Genomic DNA, 18,526 nt, shown 5'->3' with positions numbered 1-18,526 from the left:
TTTGAGATTTTCATCCTGTAGATCAGGGGTGTCAAACTCATTTTCACCGGGGTCCACATGAGCCTCGCAGTTGCCTTCAAAGGGCCGAATGTAATTTTAGGACTGTATACATGTAACTACTCCTTAACAGTTAAGCGAGAGCTTGGTGCTGCCTCCCGGTAGAAACAAGGTGCTGGGCCAGATAAAACAAGGTAGACTAGAGCAAGGAAGAAGCTTAAAAAAAGAAAAAATGTGGGACTTAAATGTCTCAAGGGGTAAGTGGCCAAGATGGGCGTGGAGTTATAATCATTCAGAATTCAATAGATACTAAATAGAGTGCTCTTGAGCTGTTGGGGAATTGGCTGTCTCAACCAGCAAGTTGGTGTCAGGGATCCTGACTGACTCCAAAAGAAAAACAAATCAGGGACAGTGGGTGAAGGGTAACTGTTTACCGTATAGAGGAATGCTTTGCTTTGTTGAAGGCCTAAGTAAACTAAGAATGGAAGGCTGTTTTTATTTTTTTTACTCCAAAACTATAGCCAATTTCCTAGTTAATGGTGAACCACTAGAAATATGCTCATTAAAGTCAGGACTATGAAAGGGATGCCTTTCAGTACTGTTCTGAAAATGCTGGTCAGTGCAATAAGGTAAGAAAAGCAAATAGGAGGTATGAATTTCTACAGGAGATAATAATTAACTTGAAAACTATTAACACCAGTAAGAGAAACCCTCTGGATATTGAATGAATATTCCCAGAAACAATGACTATGAAATGGATTAGGAGAGATAACTAATAATAGAGTACTTCCTGGTATGCAGGGCATTATGTTAGGGGCTATGGGAGAGTTACGGGTGGGTACGATTCCCTGCTCTCAGGAAGCTCATGGTTTAACTGGCGAAACAAAGCTTCAATCCTGGCCGAAGGACAAACAATACCCCAGAATCTGTGGTTGTTTAACCCTTTGCATGTGGTGTGGGTGGCTGGCCAGTGCTAAAGAGAATAATGTGGTGGGGAGGGGAGGGCCATGGCTTCCCAGGGGAGGGGATTTGAGGTAAGCTCCCAAGAGGCTCCCTGGATCGTTAGCTTTGGGGGGCAAGAGCTTTGTGGGTCTTGTCCCCAGCTTTATGTATACACAGCGTATGGTACCTGGTAGGCCCTCAGAGAGGGCTTGCTGGAGGGACAAGGGAAGGATGAGGAAAGTGAGGAGCAGAGGAGGGAGAGGTGTGAGGGAAGGCGGGAGGGAAGGAATGTGGGACAGACAAGTGTGGGAGATGGTGAAGGGCATTTGAAAGGGGCCAGTGCAGAGGAGAAGGGCGATATCTGGGGCCAGTGACGGAGAGCACAGGGCTCTGCACAGGAGGGCGGGGCTAGGTGGAAGGGTCATTCTGGGTGGGAGGAAGGTGACTTTGTTCTCTGCTGTGGGAAACCTGGAAGGTGAAGGATGCGTGGGGAAGGGCAGAGGTGGGCTTCCAGGCAGGGGGCTTGTTTGGAGACTGCTGGTGTGGCAATGCCAGAGGACACGTGGCCCTCAAGTTTGTAGGTGGGAACGGAGAGCTGGGGCGGGATGCAGAGCCAGCCTGTGGAATCCCGCCCCGAGCCCAGTCAGACTGCGGCACCCACTTTCTCTCCTGGGAGTCTGCTGGAGGGGCAGAGACCTGAGCTCTTCCCCCAGTGGGCCTTTGAGTTGCTAGCTCCCCCTCCTTCCCTTCCTGCAGGCTCCACCATCCTTGCTGAGCGGGGCATTCCATCACTTCCATGCTCCCCTGCCTCCACGCCAACCTCACCCAGTGCCCTGGGCAGCCGCCTCTCCGACCCCTTGCTCAGCACCTGCAGCTCAGGACCCTTGGGGAGCTCTGCTGGAGGTAAGTGGGCCGGCCCCTCCTGGTTGATTGTGTCTGTGCCAGACCCCCTGCCCCGAGAACCTGGCTGAGGAAGGTGTGCAGCCTATGTGCCAGGGCTGGGGCCCTGGAGGAGCAGGAATGGGCTCAGTGAACCCTTGTTCGGTGGTGATTTCTGGAGAGTATCCCATCCTGTCCCCTAGCTGGGTACCTTTCTCCAAAGGACTTTTTTTTTTTTTTTTTTTAAGCAGATGGGGAACACCAAAGGACAGCTCAGGTGGGACCTGCCTTAAAAGATCTTGGGCCCTCTTTCTCCCTCCATCTGTCCTCCTTCTCTGTCACTGCTGCATGGGTACCCTGGCCCCTGGTCTGACAGTGGAGGGCCAGCCACAGGGCTGCCCAGAGCGCATCCCTCCCCTCTTGTGTGCAGGAAGCTGGGTCATTGGAGTAGACAGGCAGCTCTGATCAGTGGTGGGGGAACAAGAGGCCAGGGGACTCTTTCCGTGTGAACATGGGGCTGGGCTGGACCAAGTCTCCCCTTGACTGGGGTCCTCTCACACCCAGGGACAGCCCCCAACTCACCGGTGAGCCTTCCTGAGTCACCAGTGACCCCAGGCACAGGCCAGTGGAGCGACGAGTGCACCATTTGCTACGAGCATGCAGTGGACACGGTCATCTACACATGTGGCCACATGTGCGTCTGCTATGCCTGCGGTCTGCGCCTCAAGAAGGCTCTGCACGCCTGCTGCCCCATCTGCCGCCGCCCCATCAAGGACATCATCAAGACCTACCGAAGCTCCTAGCGCCATGCAGCGCCCCACCCCGCACGCCCACCTCCTCAGACTCTGGCCAAGGGGCACACCAACAGGGCCCCTTCTCTTCTTCCTCACTTTGGAAACTTTTCCCTTCTCCATTAAACCTGAGGCTCCTGAAGGTTTGGGGAGAAAAGGGGTATCATGCAGGGTGGTGGGGGCAGAAGCAGACTGCCCGGCAAAGGGTAGGGAAGGAGTCCACACTTTGTCTACCTTCCTCTCTCTGTGCCCAGCTGTTCCCTTCATGCTGAGGGGCTACACTGGGGTCTCAGTCTGTCCTAATCCTTCCCCCGACTTCTAGGAGGTCCCTCTAGCCCATGTGGCAACTTTGTGAGAATTAGAAAGTGTTTCCCTTCCTCTGGGCAGATGTGGCCCTGAGCCAGGGCATGGGGCTCGGCTAGTGGAGTATGGACCTGACAGCAGCCTCCATTCGCTCCCGCAGCCAGCCGCCCCTGTGCGGTGCCCAGCCTGCTCTGCAGCAGCCCTGGCAGGTGGCCCCTGAGCTGCGGCCTCACTCTGACCTACCCCACCCTCTTTCTCTCTTCCCTGCCCCGTGGCCCTGTCATCCCGGGGAAAGAAGGCCATCGGCTCCTTCCCCGGAGCAGGCGGCAGCCCCCATACCCTGCTTGTCTCCTGCTTGCCCAGGGTGGGCAGCGTGCAGGCTGCAGGCGGCCCCGGGTTCCAAGTCCCCAGCCCTGTGCCCTGGCAGACGTCCTGGCCGTAGCCTTTCTGCCCCAATCGTCTGGCCCCTGGTGTGGGCTGGAGAGCAGGGTCTGTCGTCTGTCACGGTCTCTAGGAACAGGTTTGCATCTGCTCTCGGTGACCAGTGGCCGGTCCTCCTGCATCTCAGTGCTGCCCTGGGCCTGGCTGATGCTGAGCTGCTGTAGCGTCCCCAGGAGAGGCCAGGGCGCAGGGTTGGGGGCAGGGGGGTTTCCTGGAGTAAGACCAGCCTTTTTCTTTAATTAATTTATTTATATGGAGTTTTTTTTGGTGGAGGTGCGTCCCCACCCCTCAGGCCCCTAGAAGTGCTGCCCTGGTGTGCAGGATGCCTGGTGAGAGCGGGCGGCGTTTCCTAGACTCCAGCCAGCAAGTCCGCAGTTAGCTCTGCTTACCATGAGTCAGAACGCCTTAAAAAGGGGCTGAATCTGGAGGCCTCCTCACAGGTTGTGTCCATTTTACACCGAGGAAGATTGAGTCTCCGTGACTCCCTGGGGTGGGTGGCTCATCCAGAGCCTCGGGGTGCCCCTCCCCGGGTGGCAACAGGCTCTCAGTTGGCTCTGCCACATCCGGAGGCCTGGGACCTGGGAAGGCTGAAATGGGGAGCCCGTTCCTAGGCCCTCCACCCCCAGGAAAGATGAGAGGCAGGGGCTGGGTCCCAGCACCCCTGGGTGGTTATTCCTGGTTCTGGGGTGAGGGAGTGCCCCCACCTGCTCTTAGGCTGCAGTCACCTCTGCCCTGCCTACCCTGTCCTGATAGGCCATGGGCTGGGGCCAGCTCTCAAGTCTTGGCCTAGTCTCCCCGCAGCCTCCCGGCCCTCTGCCCCCTCAAGATGCTGTTTACGTCTGCCCAAAACCGCTTCTCCCTGTGGCTGGCAGAGTGTGGGGCTCTGGGCCTGCCGACCTGCCGACCAGTTGTGCCGCCTGGCTGGGTCAGAACGCCCTCTGCACCTCGCTGCCACCTCTGTGAAAGGGTTTGGGGAGCAGGGAAGATTGTGTGACTCTTTGGAGTTCTTTGGTGAGGGGCTGCGATGGGGGGCTGCGGTGTGGTGTGGTGGGACAGCAGTGGGGGGCCCGGAGGGGCCTTTGTCCTTGCCTTGCAGTGGGCCTTTGGGAAGTGGTAGTTCTGCTGTGGTCTCCCCAGGTTCTGACCCCTGGCCACTCCTTCTGTGGTGGTGAGGTGGGGGAGGTATGGCCCCGTTTAGTCAAGGGTCTCATTTCTGAGGCAAGGATAGGTCTTAAGTGCAGGGGCTGCCTGGCCTGAGGGTGGGGGAGAGGAAGTCATTGTCCCATTGTCTGTTAGTGTGGGGTAGCTGCTGCCTCCTTTGTGAACTTGGGTCGCTGTGATTGTCAATAAAGGTGATTTGTACCAGCCCGAGGGCTGTGCTGTGCAGTGTGGTGGGCTGGGGGTGGGAGAGGGCCAATGTGTGTGTGGGCCAGTGTGTGTGAGTAGGGAGGTGGGGGGAGTTGGTGCTGGAGGGCTGGGGGTTGAGGGGAGTTAACGATCAGGGTACACTCCCTGGAGTGGGGGTCTGGAGCATGACCTGGCCCTTGGGTAGTAGGGGCCAGAATGCCAGGTGAGCCTTATAAGTTGAGAGCGAGAAGCCACTGCCATTTTGTAGCCTCTGGTTCCTGGGCTGTTGAGGACTAGCAGTGGGAGTCCCTGAGGCCTGCTCTGCTCCATCCCTGCAGGGCTGGGCCCAAACCTGGCCGGCAACGCCACCTAGGGGCTAGTGGAAGGATGACAACCTTAGGTCCGCAGGGATGGTGCTGAGCCCCTCTGGGACAGGGCCTCCCCACCCCTCACCCGAGCCCCCACTGGTGGATGCTGAGGCCTATACCACCAAATGGGTGGCACAGCTGGGCAGAAAAGAGGGGCCCCTGGCCAGAGATTTTTGGAGAAACTTTCTAGATGAGTACATCTGGCTGGCTGCCCCGCATCTGCCTGGGCTACATCAGGACTGCCCAGCCCTGTACTAGAGTCCAGAAAAAGTGGGGAGGGTTGGGGGCTCCAACTGAGGGGCCAGCTAGTCCAGCTGGATGTGGGTCTTTGCCCGCCACCCCGAGCTCTGCATCTCTTTCAAATCCCTGGTGCCACAGCCCAGAAAGCTTCGCAAAGGTGAAGGTGGTGAAGGGGGAGGAGCTGGAGCAGGATTCTCACCAGCAATGATGGGAACTTACCTGCCCCCCCCCCCCCCCCGCCATGGGCCCCCAGGGGCCCAGATCTTGTAGTTCGTGCTGCATTGGTGATAATTTTGCCATTCAGCTGGGGGGGTTTCTGGCATCAGGGAGAATTAAGAGGTGATTCTGTTCAGTTAAAAAGGCCAAAAACTTTATTTAATTTTCAGGGAAATACAAGAAGATGCATGTAAACATAAACAAAATACAAAACAAAACAACCCAAATCTTACAGTCTAGAAGCATGCCGAGACGGAGTATTTCTGCAGACCAAAGAGTCCCGTCCAGGTGATGAAGGACACCTGGAAAGTGGCATGTCAAGGGGCTGGGTCCCTTCCCCAAGGACACCGCCTTTTTGTGATCAGAACAATTAAAAACAAAACCCAGGATTAAAGATACTGAAACATGGGAAGAGGTTAGCACCACCATGGACCCTGGAAACCCAGGTTGGCTGCACTGAATTCAGTGTCCTTTCCTTCAGCTTCTCCGCTGAGGGGGGAACAGGGACCACCTCCTCCTGACCTCCACAGAGCCCAGCAGGAGCCGGGAGGGGTCAAGTGGACCCCACGAGGAATCCCCCGAAGTTCTGGAGCCCAGAGACATCCAGCGGTCCACATGCAGCCATGCAGTCCACAAACCCACGCCTCAGGGGCCTGCCACTCACACCCACGCCGCTTGGATGCCACCTTCCCGCAGACCTCCGTGACTAGACAAGATGCAGATTCCAGAAGGGTGGCTCTGTTTACCTCTCTTTCTCTGAAATAAACACGTAAGAGCAGTGTGCCTTGGTCATAGGCCACTAAAAACCAAAGGGCGTGCTCATGGATGAGTGCACATTGGACCCCCCTCTTCTAAGTCCCTCCAGTGGGGCAGGCTCAGCAATCTGAAAAACCACAGGTATCATCAGGGATACTTGAGAATAACCCTGGGGTCCTGGACCCCGAGGCTCCAGTTCAGGGGTGGTGAGTCCTGACTTCATGGCCCGTTTGGTCACTAGTCTCCGCTTCAAGCAATTTGAGAGGCTAGCTCTGGACTGGACAAAGGAAGGTGGGTAAAACTAGCTGGGAACCTGGGAGATGGATGAATACACTGGAGCCAGGGCCTCCAAACTCAAATACAATTTGTTGCTGGTGACCTCCCCTCTCCACTAAGTAATTCAGTGGCCATTCATTAAGAACCTGCTGGGGACCCAGCTTGTGGCACAGCGAATAGAGTAGCTGTTTCCTCTGGCTGGCTTTTATGGCCAAATGCTGGGGCCTTCCCAACCTGCTCTGGCTGGACCCTTGGGTGTTGAATCACTAAATTCCCTCCTTACCTGCTCTCTTCTTCCTGGAACATTCAGAATCAACTGCTTCCTTCTTTAATAAAGACAAAACTCCAGACTCCAAACCCTCGCTCAGCCTTCTCACACTCCTCTCTCTGCCTAGAAAACATCCTCTTCCGGAAGCCACCTTCCCAGGGAAGGGACGATAGTCCCAGACACCCCGAACGTGCCACACGTGCACATACTCATCTTGCTGACGTGCCTCTTGCTCACTCCCAACGTGCTCGGTCCATCCTTTCACTTTAAAACAACTCCTCTCTCTCTCTCACCTCCTCAAGTCCAGCCCTGTTAGCTGGATGGAACTGGGGGCAAAGGAGGGACCTTTAGCGCAGGGACCTGTTCTCTAAGGCCACTAAGTTCTAGGACTGGGATGGGAGAGGGGGTTGATTGTCAAGGTCAAGTGCAAACTTAAGATTAAAAAGATAGGATTGGGGTGGGGGTGGGGGGTCCCCAACCTTACAGGCAGGTTGGGATCAGGCTTTGGAAGGTAGAGCCCTCTGCCCAGTCTATAAGCGCCAACCTGCCCAATTTCTCGTCTGGGAGCCCAGGTGCACAGGACAAAACTGGAGGAAAGCTATTATCAGTGGGACTGTGTTTCCTGAAATGAGGCAATAGGTCACTGACCCCAACCTTCTCTGATCAGGGAACAGGAGAATCAGAGAGGCTACCCCACACAGGGATCATGATTTAGGCAAAAATCTCAGGTCAGGGGGGATCCCTCCACACCGTTCCCGTGGTGTCAGACGGGCTAGAAGTCTAGACTGAGGTGCTGACCTACACCCACGGCTGCCGAGCTCACCGCGAGCAGGGTTTCACCCCGACCAGCCTGACCACCCTTAGAAACAGGAACTGAGCGCCAGCAGCTCCTCTGTTACAGGGGCTTCCCACGGTGACAGCGCACACGGCTGTGGGTGGGAGCCCGACTGCTACCGAACACGCCTGCAGGTGGTGGCCCAACTGATGCAGCTCGGCGCTCCCACGCCCTGCGGCATCTCTTCCACACCTTTACGTGGGAGCTGGGACGATGGCCTGGGCTGCTTCTGCTAGATCTGATAATGCCAGTGTGAAGTTTCCAACTAAATACTTAATAAAATAATTACAAAAATAAAAAATAAAAAAGACACATTGCACTCTCCAGCCAGAATTGTGTGTGTGAAGCACACACTTGCTGCCAGAAGCTGTGAGTCCTGGGGGGCCTGCCCAATGCCAAGGACATGTACAATGGAGAGAGCTTGCCCGGTGTTCTACTTCTCTAACCCCATTTCATTTAGTTCAAGTGGGAAATTTTCAACACTCACACGCATGTGCACGCACACACACAAACACACAATTTCTCAATAGCACGCGGCCCTCAAAAAAGTGAGGGAATCTTAATTCTTTAGCTATGTGGATGATTCTCTTTCCAGAGAGCTCTGCGTCAAGAGTCTCAAAGGTTGTACATAGATGTATACACTCCAAGGAGAGACACCCACGCGTGGGGCCACAGTCCCACTTGGCACGCAGATCCATGTTTGAACAGAAATTCACCAAACAGAAGGAATGGAGCAGCAAGTGTACAGTACTGGAGGTGGAGGAACAAGTGAGCAAGGGTGTCCTCTGTAGCGGAGGAGCAGAGCTCCAAGGGCTCGGACCCAGAGACTTCCCATCCTGCTGCTTTCTCTACTTGTGCCAAGTTAGGAGGGGGCCACTTTGGTACCTGTTGTGGACAATTATATCCACAGAGACATGAGCAGGACCCTCGGATGCTTCTCTGAGACCCTCTGGAGACTGTTGGGGTGTTGAGCAGAGGCAGGGCTCGCTCCTCGGCTGAAGTCATTGAGATGAACGGGTGGCCCGGGCTTAGTTAGCATCAGGCCCAGCTGCAGGCCTGTGGGAATTGGTGTCTCACTGGGATATAGCTCACAGGGCTGAAGGCACCCGCCTTCCCCAGAAAGATTTGATTACATCTAGGGTTCCTGCCCATGAACTGAACTTGAGGTTACATAGTTTTAGAAAGACTCAAACATACATCCAAAGGATCATGGCCCAAACATCGGGAGGTGGGGTGAGAGAGGGCTGCTGAGAGTGAGTTTCGGGACAGGTCTTTCTGAGCAGCTGGCTGACAAACGGAAATGAAAACAAGGAACAGTTTCTGCATGTCCTTGCTCTGCTCTGCGGGCTGGGGCCCCAGGAGGTCGAGAGCCCCAGGCTACTTCCCTGAATCCCTTTCTTCTGGGTGGATGACACCCAACAGAAAAAGGGGCTGCCTGCTGGTGGGGACCCCTGCCACCTTGCCAGGGAAGCGGGGCAGGAGGGGAGAAAGATCAATACCCATGAGGCCGCCTGTCTGTTCCACGGCTCTGACTTCTCCCAGCAGCCCCACCTCCCTCTACCGACAGACTGGGCCACTAGACCTCCCGCCCCTCTCCCCACAAGCCCTGGCATCCCTCTTGATAATATTGCACGTTTCCTGTCTCTCAGATTGTTTTCATTTTCGATTGAGAATGCAAAGTATTTGGAGGGAATAGGGGAAGTGAGTAACCTTAAAGAAATAATATATTAGTTAAATACAAAAAAAGTAGGGGTTACCTTATCTTTCCCCCCCTTAAAAACAAACTACCAAACCAAGGTCTAACTTAAATAGTTCTACGCCTATTCTGCAAATACTAGTATTATGAAAATAATGCTTGACCAAAATTCCCTTGTCTTTTTTCCTTAGATGATAAGAGTAACATGCCTTGCTGAGGAAAGCGATGGATAAATGCCAGTAAAATATGCTGCTCTAACATCTGAAAGTGATTAAAATGATTCTATATAATGCCTTCGTCAAGATGGAGGGTCGAAGAGGAACAAAGAGAGGCAGTTGGGGCCAGGCTGGGGGTGCACGGGGCCAAGGGCTGGCAAGGCAGGGCCCGACCACAGCTAGGAGCAGATGGCACACCTGCTGTTGAGGGTGCCCCCTCCCAGCTCCCTCTCGCTACCTCCATGGTCCCTTGGCCTAGTGGAAACGGCATGGCGGGGCCAGGAAGCCCAGCCAGGCCCGCTGTTACAAAGTGGGAGAGAGATGAAGACATTGTTTTCCCCTTGTAACAAAAGAAAAAGTCTTTCAACGGAAAGAAAAAGCACCAATGATGCATCTTCGGGCATTATATAAACCTCAATAATGACCTCAGAAGGGCTCATTATGATTAAAGTTGCAGTATACAGCCATACAATGTCATTTCACATTTTCAATCGCAACTAATGGAAAACTAGGTTTGGACACTGCTGAGATTTCATTTTTCTTTTTCCTTTTTGAGTCTGATCTGGTTTTCCTCCAGATGGGTCAGAGCCACAGGCCCCTCCCTCCTCCACCTGCCACCAGCAGTACCCTCCAACATCACAAAGCAGCTCAGTAGCTCTAGGGAAAGGCCCTCTTGCCCTGGGTAGGGCTAGGCGTCCAGGGGCACGAGGCCTGGCATCCCCTGGCCATGTCGGAGAGGGACTGGCATGCACCCTTTTTGCTTCAAGTATTAATATTCTCTTTCGGTTTGCAGGGTTTGTGCTGTGCTGTGTACTAGGGGGTGATGGTGAGGGGCAAGGGGTGAAGATGGGGCATGGCAATCCCTGTTCGCTGCCCAAATCTACACGCTGCCACCAGGTGGCAGCATTCCCCACGTTTCCTGGGTGCCTGAGCAACTCCCAGCCTTCCTTAGGGCTGGGTGCCACAATGTAAACACGATGACCACACAATAAGCTCTAATGGGGGCGGGTAGGAGTGCAAGCACTGATGCAGTGGGGGGTCTGCCATCCAACTTAGCTACGTGATTTTGGGAAAGTCGTTTCCTGTCGCCGGGCTGCAGTAACAATAGGAAGAGGAAGGAATGGGACGGTGTGACCTATGAGGTCACTTTTAATGACCATCAGAGCGCTGGGGATCAAGGAGAGAAGGTCCTGGGAGGGTGGAGCTGGGGGAATGTGGGCCCTGGTGGTGGTAGAGAGCCCCACAGGGCAGTGCAGACAGTGAGGAAGGGCAGGGAAAGGCAGGCTCTGGGGAGCGCTGTGACCCAGTCTGACTGAGATGCTGTGCTGGGCAGATGTGCCCTGCATGCCTTCCTGGCCTGGCTGTAGCGGTGCTGATGGAACTGGCTCAGTGCAGACATCTGAGGAGTGAGGCCGCTTGGGCCCCCGCCCTGGAAGATAGCTCCGTGGAAGGTCCTTTAACCCGACAGTCACTCTACTTTTAAATTTTATTTTAAATAATCATAAATTACTTTTTTTTCTTTTAATAAATATGTGCTGCTTAAAAATGAGAAAAGTATATACTGCATCTTTAAGTAATGCACTTTGCTCTCTGGGTTTCTTTCCATTCTACCTTATTAAAGTGCATTAATTAAAAAAATAATGAACCACTTCTTTATCATTATTGTTCAAAGAAGTCCAAATAATATTAATATGAAGACACTAAACCACTACTATTAGTACTGCAATCTAGCAGATTAACTCAACATCCTGCTCTATTTAATACTGTCCAGCAGAAGAAAATAACTAATTTCGATTTTAAACAAACTCACAAACAAAACAAAAGGAAACAAAATCTCACCACGGCCCTTTAACAAAGAATACGAGCAGTCCGCTGTAGCTGCCAGGCATCAGTGTAGGATGGAGGAGGGCTGGGGAAGTCCCGGGCATGGCCTCGGGGGTCGGGAGGGGGCGGATGGGGTACTGAAGGCACGAGACGCTGGGCCCCATGCTCATCTTCAGGCAACATGTACTTCCTGGGTGGGAAGCAGGGGTGGAGAGAGGGCCTTTCCTCCTCTGCAGGAGACACCAACCCTTAGCCCAGGATTCTGGCAGCTGAATCGTGGCTGTGAGGCCTGATCTGTCCGAAATCAAAGGCACGTGCGGAGATCCACTCCCAGCAAAGGGTGAGTCCTTGGGAAGCTGCTTCGGCTTCTGGAGGGTCCCCTGGGAAACATCAACAATTGCAAGACCCAAAGTTGACAGGGACTTGATTCTCTCACTTCTATCTTTCCGGGGGCACTGCCCCTTGGGAAGACCAGGTCAGCTCCTGGCCCGGAGTCCTCCATCTTCTTGGGTGCCTGCGGCATCGCTTGTGGGCTGGGGGATGGCTGGTGGTGTTTGCTTCAGTCTGGCCCAAGGGGCCCAGCTGGGGTCCCCTCAGACCAGGAGAGGGGGTGATGGCCGCTTCTCCATAGTTTCCACGTAAGGCTTTCAGTCCTGCCCAAGCGGGACAAGGTACACAGAACAGTGGTCTGCTGGGGGCCTGAGAGCCACCTTCTCTCCTGAACAAGCCCCTCCTCCCTCCTGTGGTTGGGCTTCAGGTGTCTGGGACCTGGGGCTTCTCCAGGCCCCAGTGCCTCCAGCAAGTGCCCAGCTCCGGAACAGTCCACATAGCAGAAACCAAATGAAATGACTCCGGGGAAGCACGTCAAACACAACCAAACAGCCTCCCTGCGAGAGTGCCGCAGGAAAGGCTGTCCATTACCGTCCCGTGAGGCCAACCGTCCCTAGGCCCCCAAACAACTCCTAAAATAAGAACAAAACCCAAGGCTCAACATAAAAGCCTAAAATCAATAAACCTCCCCCAAAACATGCACAAGAACTGCGCACCCAGAAATGTCCAAAATAAAGTCTGTGCAGACTGCAAGGAGACCCAAGGAACTGCCCATCCTCTCCGCGGATCAGGCCACGGTCCCCCAGGGGTGCCCCAGGCAGTGCGGGCTCTCTTCTCACAGTCAGTGACGGCTAAGAAAGGTGGTCCCTGCTGGCACCTGGGGAACTACTTTTTCTTCAACGGACACTGACAGCAGCCTGGCCGGGGGCAGGTTGAGCTCATAGGACACGTGTTCAAGCCCCAAAGCCAGTGGTGTCTTCTGCCATACCACCTGTGGTAGGTGGTGGCAATCCCTGGGCAACCGGCACAATTCACAATTACAGGTGAGGATGATGCGAGGGCCACCTCTGGTGGCGAGGTGCCAGCAACTGGAACTGGGCTAGGCTGGGGCAGGGCACGGGAGGCCCCTTTGACCACATCTTTCCCAGATCTGCAGCCACGGCACAGCTGGGGTTTCCCACAGGGCCGGTCCCCAAGGGCACCGAGCCCGCCAGCAAAGTCACAACGGTGCACGCGTGGGACTCAGCCGTCTCACCTCTGGTCCCAGGCCTCCTGCTGAAGGTGGGCTGCCACCGAACCCTACCTTCCAGCTGGGGGGCAGCCGGAGGGGAGTATCCTTGAGGTCACACCATCTGCAGGGTTTAATGTTGCCCTCCCCCCACCCCCCTCCCATTTTCCCTTTCCCTATTGTCTTCGTTTAACCCCTCATCCACCCTCTGGCTGGAAGGACCCAAGCCCCCCCCCCCCCATTAGTTCTTTTTTTCCAGGTAGTTGGAGGGCACCCAGCCTTTGAAGGGCCTCGCCCCATCCAGGATCTGGCAGTACCACCAGCCGTTGGGGTTCCTCTCCAGGACCTCCATGGACACACCCTCCTGGAAGCCTGCCGTCTCCTCGTCCCCCTCATAGTCCGCGATCGAGACATACACGTCTTTGAGATTGTTGTGGATGAACTGGGACTTCTCAATGGGCTTGGGGCGCACAGGGGACACAGGGATGCCATTGCGCTGGGTAGGCAGCAGAGGTGTGTCTGAGCCCTGGCTGGCGGCCCGCTCAGGCAGACGGCCCTTGGCCTCTGCGGCAGCTGAGCGGGCGGTACTGAAGGAGGAGTTCCGGCGGACGCCTCGGAGGCCATCCGTGGCTGTGAGTGACTCATTCCTCCGAAGGGCGCAGGACAGGTTGTTGTCCTTGGGCGGTGGGGACACGAATACCGACTGGGGCCTCACTGCCACCTGCCGAACACCATTCCTCATTTTCACCACCCCAGTGCCTGAAGTCTTGCTGAAGCCCCCAGGGGGCTTGGAGGGGATGGGGGGCGTGGCCCGCTTGCTCTGGTTGACGGTGTTTAGCGCTTGGACCCGCTTCTCGATCTTCTCCAGGCTGTCTGACTTGCCCTCCTGCTTGCCCTTGGCAGTTACTGTGTCTGGCTCTTTGCCAGTGGGGTCCAGTGGCTCATTCTCACCCAGCACCAAATAATGGGAAGGGGCCCAGCCCTCCAGCTCCCCAAACCTCACATACCACCAGCCACTTTCCAACTTCTCAAGCACCTGCACCTCCACGCCTGCGGGAAAACTGATCTCTGAGTCCTGGACCTTCTGGTAGGCACTACGTGTCATGTAGGAGGTGGTCTGCCCTTCCCGCCCTTTCTTGGTGGGACCTGGGGATGTGGCAGCTGGGAGGGTGATGATGTCAGCTGAGCCTCTCCTAGACCCCTCATTGGGACCCTCGGAGGCCGTCTGGGGGGGCAGCTCTGAATCCTCACTCTTGGAGCCCTTGAGACCTCCCCGGAGCTGGCCCGTGGGTCTCAGCTGGCGCCGTAAAGTGCTGATGTCCATCTTCTCTTGACTCTGGGACTCCGCTCTGTTCAAGAATGGCTTGGGCCGGACCGATGGCTTGGCCCGAGCACAGGTCAGTCCTGCCTTCAGGTCTGCGTCCTTCTTCACCCCGACCTTGGGTGTGCCGCGGATGCCTGCATCCGAGGCAGAACGGGGCTTCAGGTCGCTGCTGTGCTTGGACAAGGAGGAAGAGGAGGAGGAGGAGGAGCAGGTGGTGTTGATGGTGATGGATGAGGAGAAGGAGGCTGAGGAGTGGTTCTTCCCCAGCTCTGCCTGGGCGTTCTTCTCTGCCTTGAGCTTTAGGAGTGAGGAGGACTTGGGGGAGTCTGATTTGGGAGAGTTTTTTCTGGCAAGGGACAGTGGGGAGCCTCCCGGGGAGTCACTGTCCCGGGAGGAACGTCCGGCTGACAGGGTGTCCTCTGCACATGGCCGGAAGCCCTCGTTCTCATAGATGGTCTCCTCTTCTGGGGCCACATCCTCTGAAGATCCGCCGACCTTGAAGCGGGCCCGCTGCAGTGAGGAGGCAGGAGAGGGCCTGTGGGGCTGGGTGGGTCGCTTGTCCCCCGAGCCTTTGTCCTCCACGGGCTCCTCACTCAGCTCTGGCTCCGAGTCAAAGCCAAAGGCAGGGATGTCATACTCAGGCTCCTCGTACTTGAGCTTCAGTGGGGAGTCCTGGCTCTCGCCAGTGCCTGCTGGACCCTCCTCAGCCTCCTTGGGCTTGCTGGGGGGCGCTGGTGGGGGTACCTTGGGCCGGGTCAGTGTGCTTGTACGGCGGCTCAGGTTGGGCTTCTTGCGCTTGTCGATGTAGGATGCAGGGGCCCAGCCCTCTTTCTCACCGATCTGCACGTACCACCAGCCACCTGAGTTCTTGTCGATGACCTGGGGAAGGGACGGACAGGCCAGTGAGTTGGGAGGATTACTCGGACCCTGTGATGTGCCAGGCTACGAGCTTCATATTCTGGCTCTAGGAGACATTATCTCCATTTACAGATGAGCAAACTGAGTAAGTGGCCCAGGACCCAGTATAGTAGGTGATAGGCTGGAATTCAAACCCAGCTCTCTATCGTCTCCTAGGTGGGGGCTCCCACTATTCAAGTCCCTCACCCCTGGCCCTCCACGCCTCTGTCAACACCCTAGTCGAGCTGGCCTCCTCTTTGACCACTGCTTCTCCCCCTAAGCTGCTGCACTTAGAAGACACACTGTTCCCAGTCCCTACAGAATCCGACTTTCTAAGGACCCACATGTACAAAAAAAATGCCATTCCACCATCCCACTACTCCTGTCCTCCTCCCACATCCAGTATTACGAAGTCCTTCCCTGGTGACCCTGGAAAGAGTTTCTCAGGTCAGAAGAGAATGGGAAGATGCAGGTGAGTTTAATTGGGAGACATGGCCTGACTGAGGCCAGAGCCTCCTCCCTACACGGCCGTGCCCTATGTGCCCACTGCCTGTGGAATCCCACTAACTGAAAATATTTCCTTGGGTTGAATGGTTTTCCTGTGGGAAGGATGAGGGGCTGTCAGTCATTTCCATGTTAGTATAAAGTAGTTCAAGGAACTTCTCTCTTAATGGCTATTTGAGACTGGCTAAAGGCCAGGTGTGAAGTAACTGGTTGTGCTGGGGTTCATTTGGACTGGAGAACACACAGGGAAGGTAGTCTTGTGTGGTGGACACCCCAGAGAAGAGGTCCTGGGGAGAGGAAAGAGAAGCATGAAAACATTGGCCCTGGGGAAGAGGGGCAAGGAAGAGAGGATAGAGACTGCCAAAGGCAAGCTCAGTCTAAAACCAGATCTCTGCAATTGCCACCAAAAAAAGAAAAATTTTTCTTGTCCTTTTGGTACTCTATTCCATCCTTCACCCTTGCCCACCCCTATACCTAAACGTCAAGCTTAGGTAGATCCTAAGTATGATAGTTCTGTGACGTTACAGGCTTTGTAGGTCCTTCCAGAAAAGTAAGCACCACCAAGAGAATGATTTCTCTGGGAAATTTAGTTCTAAGTTCCAGGCATGTGATTTAAAACATTCACCGTGGGGATATCACCTCTTCGATAGGCAGAGCCTGCCCAGTTAATCTCCTGACAGTTTTATATGAATTAATTAGATTTTACGCCATTATTACACAAAGCCACTCAATAGAAACCACAGAGTCACAGACCTTCTCTGTTCCCTGGAATGCCACGTCCAGCACTGACTACAAAGCAGTTTCATAAATGTCAGCAGACAGGCCAGGAGGGGCACCCCAGGGCACACTGCCCCAGTTTGTGGAGAATAACAAAAGCCTATGGGGGGAAGTGGCTGCAGCAGACCCCAGAGGTGCCTGTGGTGCAGATGTGGCCGGAACCCGGCTCCCGGCATCTTACTTCAGCAGCCTGGACCACGTTCTCCCAGCAACAGCACTTCCAATGTGCAGCCCCCCAAGGGGGTCCTGGGAGAGAAAGTGTGCTGGGGCCAGCCGGGGCTGGGCTGTGCTGCCTGATCTGGCCCCCTTTTAGAGATGCACAGTGACATCTCCATATCAGGGGCTCTGCAAAGTTCTGCAGTTAAAACAGCAAAGCTGGTTGAATTTTGTTGAACCCAGTCCTCCAAACTCACCCAACCACAGAGGCCCCTTGTCTCACGGCATGCCCATTACTAGCTCCTGTAATTTGCTTTGGGAAGGGGTGCTGCGAGGGAAGCACTGCGAGCACTAGGCGGAAACACGAGTCCTGGGCTCCAGCCCTGACTGCGGTACTTAATAGCTTCGTGGGCTTGTTTCTGTGTCGCTCCTGCTTGCCTCTCAGGAACAGGGCCAGCGAGACACAAAAGGGAAATGCAGTAGGTCTTGGACCAGCCTGAGTTAAAACCCTCAGCCTCCTGGCCCAAGGCTCACCTCTGCCTTCTGTCCACCCCGAAAGCTGATCCCGTCAGAAATGCACGACTGGAATTCGGCAATGGTGTAGTACTCCACCTCAACAGAAGGGGGCTCTGGTGGCTTCGGCAGCTGGAATCCCTGCAGTAGAGAAGGACTGAGTGAGGGAAACCCACCTGATCAGAACAGTAACGGCAGGAAACCCGACAGTTACACCAGCTGGACAGCAGCTGACCTGAGGACGTACCTATCACCTGAGTCACTCTCCTACCTAGGATTCACTTGAGCTGTGCCTGAGCCTTCAAAATGATCCCTCAGTAACAGCAATTCCCACCCCTTCAACTCTGGAGGTCCAGTTTTCTGAAGCCTCAACAGCTAGGCACCGAAATGAAAACGAAGAACCAGAGAAGGCATTGGAACAAAGTCTGTGCACACTGCCTGGTGGGGGAGAACAGCCCCTTCCTTAAGTCTAGGGCAGAAGGCTGCAGGGGTGACATCCGGCTGCAGGGGCAGAACCGGGGGACACAGGCGTCTCTCCGGGCGGGGTGCAAGTGCGAGGGAGCGTGGGGCTGGGTGACGAGAGCCCTGGGCCGGTCATCACCATGCTGCCGATCGTCGGACAAGCACTGAACAAAGCCCAGGGCCCTCCGCTCCGCGGACCGTGGAGCACGCGGGCAGCCTGTTTCAGATGCTGGCACATGAATACCCAGACAACGTTGGAGGACATTCAGAATCTGGCCACGGCCTGTCACTTGTGAGCCTCACTGATTTATTTTACAAACATTTGCTCTGTGTCTACCGGGTGTCGGACGATGGTCTAAGGCACTGGGCGTCCCAGAGTGGACCCAAAGGACGACCCCTGTGCCCTGACGGAGCGGATATTCCAGCTCACCCGTTCTCTATGCCAGCCACAAGTTGCTTGGTGCCTCCCCATTACGCCCAGTGTGTCCTGGTATCACACAAAGGGGTTAAAACATTTTTTGAATGAAGATATGTGAGTGGGAGATGAGGGAGGGGGAAGTGGCTGTGTTGTAACAAGAAGACCTGGAAAGACCTCTGCCTTGCAGCTGGGCATGTGTGAGCTTCAATCCCGGCTCAGCCATTCACCAGCTGCCTGGCCTTGCCCTTGACCTCTCTCAGCCTCAGTTACTTCATCTATAAAACGGAATTAAAGCGGGGTCATTAAGAGGATTACTGAGATAATGTAAATACTAACTTGGGCCCAGCCAGGGGCACAGGAAGAGAGAAGCCAAAGCTAAACACCACCCTGTCCTCTGCACCTTCCTCGCCCTTCGAGGCAAGTCCTGATCCAGCCGGTGACAGCTCAGCTGCCTGTGGTCAGAGCAAGCAAAGGCTGGGAAGAAGCTGGTTTTGAGGGACTGGGTATGATTCAGTCAACTTTC

The 18,526-nt window shown here is 55.1% G+C and overlaps 2 protein-coding genes across 9 annotated transcripts in view; one reads left to right on the top strand and one right to left on the bottom strand.

Moving 5' to 3' along the window:
• Positions 1-4,739, top strand: part of NEURL1 (neuralized E3 ubiquitin protein ligase 1) — a 77,267-nt gene extending 72,528 nt beyond the window's left edge. For all 3 annotated transcript variants that reach the window (XM_024555565.4, XM_053923204.1, XM_053923203.1), the window contains exons 5-6: positions 1,696-1,842; positions 2,383-4,739. In XM_024555565.4, coding sequence (XP_024411333.2) covers positions 1,696-1,842; positions 2,383-2,621 — 386 coding nt within the window. In that variant the 3' untranslated portion in view covers positions 2,622-4,739. The remainder of the gene's footprint in view (positions 1-1,695; positions 1,843-2,382) is intronic.
• Positions 4,740-5,572: 833 nt separating this feature from the next.
• Positions 5,573-18,526, bottom strand: part of SH3PXD2A (SH3 and PX domains 2A) — a 227,841-nt gene continuing 214,887 nt past the window's right edge. For 4 of the 6 annotated variants that reach the window (XM_053922098.2, XM_053922096.2, XM_053922097.2 and 1 more), the window contains 2 exons: positions 17,145-17,264; positions 5,574-15,155 (listed from right to left, as the gene is read on the bottom strand). In XM_053922098.2, the coding sequence (XP_053778073.1) occupies positions 13,194-15,155; positions 17,145-17,264 (2,082 nt within the window). In that variant the 3' untranslated portion in view covers positions 5,574-13,193. Of the gene's footprint in view, positions 15,156-17,144; positions 17,265-18,526 lie in introns of all 6 variants that reach the window. The other 2 variants (XM_045191383.3, XM_071221156.1) reach the window with 1 other exon arrangement.

Source organism: Desmodus rotundus, chromosome 4 (assembly GCF_022682495.2).
Source record: "Desmodus rotundus isolate HL8 chromosome 4, HLdesRot8A.1, whole genome shotgun sequence".
NCBI lineage: Eukaryota > Metazoa > Chordata > Mammalia > Chiroptera > Phyllostomidae > Desmodus > Desmodus rotundus.
The sequence above is the reverse complement of the archived record's forward strand: the minus strand, read 5'-3'. Positions and strand labels throughout refer to the sequence as shown.